The sequence below is a fragment of the Nematolebias whitei genome, chromosome 4 (assembly GCF_014905685.2).
Source record: "Nematolebias whitei isolate Nwh7 chromosome 4, NemWhi1, whole genome shotgun sequence".
In the NCBI taxonomy this organism is placed as follows: domain Eukaryota; kingdom Metazoa; phylum Chordata; class Actinopteri; order Cyprinodontiformes; family Rivulidae; genus Nematolebias; species Nematolebias whitei.
This window is the reverse complement of record NC_056501.1, coordinates 32,392,166-32,399,702: the sequence shown is the minus strand read 5'-3', so window position 1 is coordinate 32,399,702 and position 7,537 is coordinate 32,392,166. Positions and strand designations below refer to the sequence as shown.

At 44.6% G+C, this 7,537-nt stretch overlaps 1 protein-coding gene across 1 annotated transcript in view; it reads right to left on the bottom strand.

The window, feature by feature from the left end:
- Positions 1-7,537, bottom strand: part of efnb1 (ephrin-B1) — an 83,731-nt gene that overhangs the window by 13,551 nt on the left and 62,643 nt on the right. The window contains exon 3 of the mRNA XM_037675397.1: positions 970-1,062. Within this exon, the coding sequence (XP_037531325.1) occupies positions 970-1,062 (93 nt within the window). The remainder of the gene's footprint in view (positions 1-969; positions 1,063-7,537) is intronic.

The window sequence follows — 7,537 nt, the reverse complement described above, 5'->3', positions numbered from 1 at the left end:
GGGGCAGAGACACATCTGAGCTGCGTGCTGTTTGTACCGACAGTTTTTTGGGTATGTTAGCGTGACGGTTTAGTATAAGGGAAGAAGCTGCCTTTTTATCTAGCACACCTGTATTGCTAGCCGCTAGCTTAGCATTATGTTGGTGCCGATAGGTGCGTGTGTGTGTGGAGGGGAGGTGCACGCTGTTCGGTAGACGGGGCGGGGCGCCCCGCTTGTATAATGGTAGGAGAAACACTGGAGTGTGCTGCATGTGGGACTGAGTTTGTTGTGGCTCCTCAGACTGATGAAGCACTTAGGATGAAGGATGAAATGTCTCAACACAAAAAAAAAACCATCCAGAGGACCTGACTGAACATCGTTGGATTTTTTACCTGGATTTTTGAGCATGAACTTTGATGCATAAAGTGTTGCAGTTTTTCAAATTCTGCACATTTGTCAAAAGATCTGTTTGATTTTCCCCTAAATATATCTCATTAAAACCACTAAAATAACCGTTTTCCAAACTAAATGTTATTATTTTTTTACACTATCATATATATATGATACAAATATGTTGAGTGTATGACTGTTTTATTGTATTTCACTATAATAAAACTAATGTAAAAAACAAGGAAAACAAATCTGCTGATTACTCTGTTTCTTTATCATACACCTTGCCTGAATCTACCATGATAACAATTTCATTAAAGTAAAGTTGGTGGAATTCATCATCATAATTTAATGGTTTTTTTTAAGTTATTTATGTTGAGTCCTGTACAAAACTCTGAGCAAGAACGGAAACACAAACGTTTCTACTGCCTGCCGATAAATTACATCCAACTTTTTGGTTCCTGGGAGCATGTCTCGTTGGCTGACGGCGGCGGACAAAGTCACGCTGGCGATAAATGAGAATGTCAGAGCAAAGTGAAACATGGCTTGAAGGCAGCAGCTCGGCGTCGTGTTCTACATGTGAGGTGAGCGCACGTTTACCTTGCCCGACTTTCATGATGACTTTCATGGCTCGGCTCTTGCACACGCCTCCCTCCCGGTTCTCCAGTCCCTCGACCGTGCCGTTGGAGGTGGCTAGAATTGGTGGGGGGGGAATGAAAGAAGGAGGACGACACAAAGGACGAGGAGTGGGAGGATGTGATGGAGGGTAAAGAAAAGAGGAATTGGGTGGTGGGGGAAGAGACAGTGACACATTGGTTAATGAGCACGTCCATAACGCACAGTAATCAATATTTACGACAAGCACTGATTAGCTGTTCCAGTGATTAGCAGTTCTCAGCCTCAATCAAGCGGCAGTTCCTCTCAACGCCATCTCTCATTAACACAACAGAGTGAAGTCAAATGAATAGAACAACATCACAGTCTACTGAGAGCGTCTGGACGCGGAGGAGGAACACGCTCACACTTGGAAGTGCGCGTGTAAACAGTTCAGCAGTTAGAGGTCCAGCGGCCTGCCAGGTCCGCGGGCAGCCCACTCCCTCTGGGGCCGCATGTGTCGCCGCTTGCTGGTACAGTGCATCGAGCTAAATGCCTCGCGCCTGCGTGTCCATTTTTAAATTAGTGCACGTGTGTGTGTGTATCTCGATTTGTTCTAGCGTGTGCTCCAACTTGGAGTTTAAGGTTGTTTATCCAATGTCACAGTCACTTCACACACTGTGACACAATTGACTGTCTATTTTAGGCCTCTTGATAATGACCCGAGGAGGCAGAGTGTGACTCTGACCTTAGCACAGAGCTGCGCGTGTGCATGTGTGTGTGCATGTGTGTGTGCATGTGTGTGTGCATCTAAGTTTGGAATTCCCCAAATGATCACCATCTCTGCTTAGTCTGCTGTTTCGATGCACTCCCTTCCTCTGCTTTTGTTTCTCTTCCTCGCATTATCCGTCTCGCTCCAACTTCATTTGGTTCTTTTTCTTTTTTTAATCTGCGACATCTGACTCTGCCCCTCCCGTTTCCCTCCCGCTTAACTCAGTGACCATCTCCCAGGATGATTGCTTCAGATGGCACCCTCATTATGATGACAGTCCTGGAGAGGATGCTTATCTAATGACAGCAAACTTGGCCCCAAGCGGAGGGAGGTGGGGAGTCAGGCCAACAATGCAAATACAAACACTGGGACACTTACTGGCATCGTGAATCAATGTTCCTACATGCGTTTGCTCGCTATGAACTGATGTATCGAGTCGTGTTAAAATGTGCCTTCACAGCCTTGAAAAAAAAATAAAAAAGCTTGTCTAGTTGATGCATGTCCTGTCATTCCTAAGCTTTATTAATGCTGACATTAATGCTGCCTTGTGGGATTTCAGCTTTTGACTTCAGAGAAATGAAAGAAAACAAAATAATGAATTACACTAATATTACGCTACGCTATCAGATCGAAACGCGAGCCACTAAATTACAACAACGTTTTGTTAGCGGGATAATTTGCGAGGCTGAATGTGATAACATCATGTCGGGAGCTTCTTGGTACGAGCGCCCTGCCGCAGTAGACTCAACACAACCGAGTGAAGTGGATGTTAAAACACACACGAGGGGGCCGGCACAGCTAAGTGCCACCCAAAAACGACTTAAATTTACACTGAGCACACATTAACAGCATTTACGCTGTTAATGTGAATGAACACTCGGGGCTAAGTGAGTCTTGTGATTTATGTAGATCTGAAGCATGTCGTGTTTGAAGAGAACATCCAAAGCCAGTTCTGTAAGCTCCTCGCTGCCACGGACGCTCCAGACGCTGACACCACCTCAGCTGTGCTTTTTACCCCAATTTCTCTTTCAATTTTTACATTTCTAGGGTAAGCCGAGACAAAAAAAAATGAGCTCTTTGAAGATCGACCTCAAAGGGGCTTGAATATTCTCCCTAACAGTGAATTTTATATCCACTCAGGGAGAGCAAATCTTCTCAGCGTTAACTTACTTCTGTCATCTAAATTAGCTATTCCTTCAGGCTGGCCGAGCAGACCTCTGCATCGCTGATGTGGCGTAATGATAAGTTGGCCCGGTGAGGCTCCTGTTTAGTACTGGAAGGGAGCTGGATTTGTAAAAGAACATTTCAGATGCTGTTTGTGTTCAGGCGATGGAAAACGTCACATAACTCAAGCCATTACTGTACCGCTGGAACTTCATAATCCCATTAACCGTGTCCAATTGTGACCACATTTTCTCCTGTGAATACGTCTTTTAAGCACTGTTCAAGATGGAAATCAGCCGCAGGATCAACATTAGGAAAAACAAATGTCAAAGGCTGTTAAAGGGGTAATTCAGATATTTGAAGTGGGGTTCTACGACAACGTTATGAATAATAAATATTCTACCTGTTGCAGATGGGTCTTTAAATGACCTCAGTTTGGCAAAGTTAATCTGACTGGATTGACAAGCTAACAGCTAGTGAAATGTGTGCCATGTTAAAACTCCAGTCTCAAATATGTCATTGTAGCTAATTCAACTGATGCCAAGACACAAAATTACATGGAAAAATAAAGTTAATTTTCAACTGAAGTCACATTTAATTATCACACTGGTAGACTCGTGAATTCTTAATCAGGATTATCACTGTGAAAAAAAACCTTGTGCTGCTGATTATCCATGCTGCTGATCTCGTGCTTCTGATTTATTTCATGCTGCTGTGTTCATTCGTACTCATCTGCTCACACAGACTCATGTTCGTGCTGCTGTTGTTCGGTGTATTGTTTTTGTACTACTAGTGCTTAGTGTGTTCTTAGTTTAGCATATTTCTTAGTTCATATCTTTGATCTTATTACTGTTTTTCTTTACATTTTAATACTTTTGTTGGATGTAATTGGGACCCTGTGTACATAATTTCGTTCCACCACATGTACCACATGAGATGATAATGACAATAAAGAACCTTGAACGACACTTCTGCACAAACTAGATGAAATATGGGCCAATATGCCATGAGGTTGCATACATATCTGCTGTGTTGTATTTTTCTTTGCTGCACAGTGTTCTTGAGTTTTATGAAAAGTGCTTTTTATGTTATTATTATTATCCTCAGACAGCCGAAGCCTGAAGGGTGAAACGTCTCGGCACAAAAAAAGAAACAGTCCAGATGACCTGACTGAACATTGTTGGACCATTTTCTAATCGTTATGTTGCTGTCAATTTAACATTACCCATTTAATAACAGTTACAGCTAGCTGCTGCTGCTCGTCCAGCAGGGTCTTCATCATATTTGTGCTGGATAATCTTAAAAAGGAAAGTGATGAGAATGTTAAAACAGCTGAGGAGTTTTTGAGACTGGATTTGTTTTTCGATGGCATCAATCCACTTTGCACAGGGCTCGGCTGAAACGAGCCGTTAGCTCCTTAATCCCAACAAATATGCTCTATTTCTACAAACACATTCTAAGAGCTATCTACAACAAGTAAGATATTAACTGTTTATAATCTTTTTCCTAGAACACCATTACAAAACTCAGAATCATCCCTTTTTCATCACGTTTGTCTGTTTTTGTTTTTTTGTTTCAACTCTTGGCTGGTTTTAGTTTGTTCACATCTATCATGTCAAAGATCACGCAAAAACTGTGCCAACCCAGTTTTCACCATCTCCCTAACCCTACTCCACCACAACGCCACACTGACAGCGTTTTTAATCTAAAAGCCTCTCACTCCGTCTTCTTACCGTCGCTTTCATTTGCCCGTCCCCTTTATCCTTGCACACTAACGTTAATCCAAATCTGGATTTCCAGATATTAAAAGGCCAACAGTCATGCTGCGTTCTGAAAGGGGGGAAACCAGGGAATAGGGCTTTTCTGAGGGTCTCAGCAGAGATAAAAACACAAGGGGGATGAAGCAACAACAGGATGGATAACAAAGAAACGACTGCCCTGCCGCTGATGATTGAGTGGAACAAACCGGTTCACTGTTAGCGGTCCGGAACACCGTTAGAAGTGGTCATTGCATGAAGGAATGCTACTTCTTTGGAAATAAAGTGTCTGGCTCCAAATGAGGGGTTTTAGTGTGATTTAAGACCCTCCTTGTGGGTGTGGATCACTGGCCACAGAGTGACTAGTGGGAGAACAAAAGATCTACAGCTGCTGAAGTCATAAGAGAAACCAGGTGCCAGATGTTGACGTTGGGAAATATCTACAGTACATCAGCCAAGAGGAAGCCTTACAGGAGAAATAGCTGTTCAGCTAACACCTTCTGCTGCTGCACATTACCTATAACATATTACCATACATATGTGAATGTGCACCTTTGCATGCAGATCTAAAAAGGACACTCAGGGTGGAGGAGGAGGACTGCTCCCTGAAGTGCTCCGAGGAGAGGAGTGGGAGATGTGTTAGAGATACGGCGCTGACCGACCGAGGCGACGCACGCTAAGGCTGGGCCGCGGTCTATATTTATTCTCAGGTCTGCTAAATGAGGTCACTCAGGTGGTCCTGCTGAATACATTCCCCATCTCCATCATGAATCATCTACTGCTTATTATTCCTGACCAACCCAGGGGGAGAGAAGAGAGCGGGGGCTTTCACACAACCGAGCACGACGAAACTGAGTGTGAGCGAGTCTACGCACACACGCGTGCACAGCAGCAACATCTGCCCAGAGCACAAACGAGTGGATGGATACAGCCCATGTGACAGACAGAGAGCAGGTTGTTTAATGAGAAAGTGGATGAGAGGTGACATTCATTGGCTGCCTCCCACACCACCACCACCACCACCCTGTTCTCTACAGCATTCAGACTTCCACTTAGACGAGTGGAGCAGGCACTGGGTAGTCACAGCAACCACTACCAATAATGTCTACATTTTCCAAAAGATAGAGAAAGAGGAAAAAAGATAAATACATAAGCGGGGCACAGCCACCATCTGATCACTCACACTTAGCATCAAAACGAAGCTCCAGTGCACACATTTGTTTTATCCGTTCAGGCTAAACAGACCTATCAGGTGTGTATGTGTATTAAACAGAGCATCACAATAAATACGTCTGCTTATCATACCTGCAATTTCCTCCATCTTGGTTTTGGTTTACATTAGCAGACCACAACTGAGGAGCCAAGGAGCACAAGAGAGCCTATTTGCACAAAATATTTCACTCCTGAATGAGCACAGGGAGGGTTAGATTAGGTTTATGTGTCTGATTCCAGAGATAACCCTCCCAGGCAGATCTGGCATGCGTGCAAGAATGCACGTGCACATACACATACATGCAGAGGAAAAGCATACACAGAGCGAGGTTGACAGACTGGAATAATACTGGGAGATCTGGATGTTTGCACTTTGAACCTTTTCTAATCCTGAGTATTAGGGCATGGCTAAAGCCTGATTATGGTGGAATGAAATGGATCTAAATAGATGTCCTAGCCCATCAGACTTCCATTTCTTTGTCCCTGAAATAGAAATGGAAATCAGTAATCAACCTCCAAGCCCTCCGCTTGCCGTTTCTTCCCCCAAGCTTCTTCATCTGTAGGTTTTGCATCAGAAAAGACCATTTACTCAGACTTTTTCTATCATCTCAGACGAATCGGCCAGACTCGTGTTTTCTTCCCACCACCCCCACCGTGCTCCTTCTTCGTAATAAAACCTGGCAGACAATATAAAATTGTCATACCTTCAACGCTTGACGCGCAGATTTTCTATGCTATTTTGTACATCCAATATTGAATTTGGGTTAGAGCAAATGTGGTTTGGAGTAATGAGGCTGGACAGCTGATTTTCTCATCTCTCCCTGCTCGACAACAGTTCTTTTTCTCACACTTTGGCGCTGCCTAAAGCCTCACCACGTGCTGCCTGCTCCCAGGAGCCACTTTGCTGCGGCTACGGTCAGCAGGTAGGGCCAAGGTTTGTGGAGGTCAACTGCCCAGCAGATGCACAACTGTTGCTCAGCTTTGGTTCACAGCCAGAGGGGGAGCTGCTCTCCCATGTGCTGGTTAGACAACCCTTGCTCATGCACACACACATGTACACAACAACATGTATGCAATCACTCAGCTCCACGGAGATGAACACACTGCGGCGAGCAGACAAACTATTTTGCGCAGACAAACATTGAATGCCTGCGCAGCCCGAAGATCAGGCGGGACTTAAAAGCTCCTCGAGCTGCAAAATTACAGGGTACCTCTAAATCCTCCTCTGGCAGAAAGCTCCATGGTATGGCAAGGGGTGGGGGTGGAGTAGAGGGGGTGAAAGAGGGAGGGAGGTGAAATGGAGGTGTGTGTGTGTGTTCAATGTGTGTGTTGGGATAGATGGAATGAGGAGTGCAGAGTGAATAAGGGAAGGAGAGAATGCAGAGAGTGAGAGATGGAGACGAGTGAGACTTGATCTGTCTGATGTGTGCTGGCATGGGTGTGTGTGTGCAGATGTGTGTGTGTGTCTGTGGGGATGCAGGGTGTGCATGTGTCTGAGAGGGAACATGGAAGGAGGTGATGAAGTGAGGAGTTGAGTGGAGGAGAGCTCAGTTTGGAAAGAAGAGGTGGGAGGTGATTGCTCTCTGTTTAAACGGAAGAAGCATATGTGCATTCGGTTGTGAGTGTGTGTGTGTGTGTGTGTGTGTGTGTGTGTGTGTGTGTGTGTGTG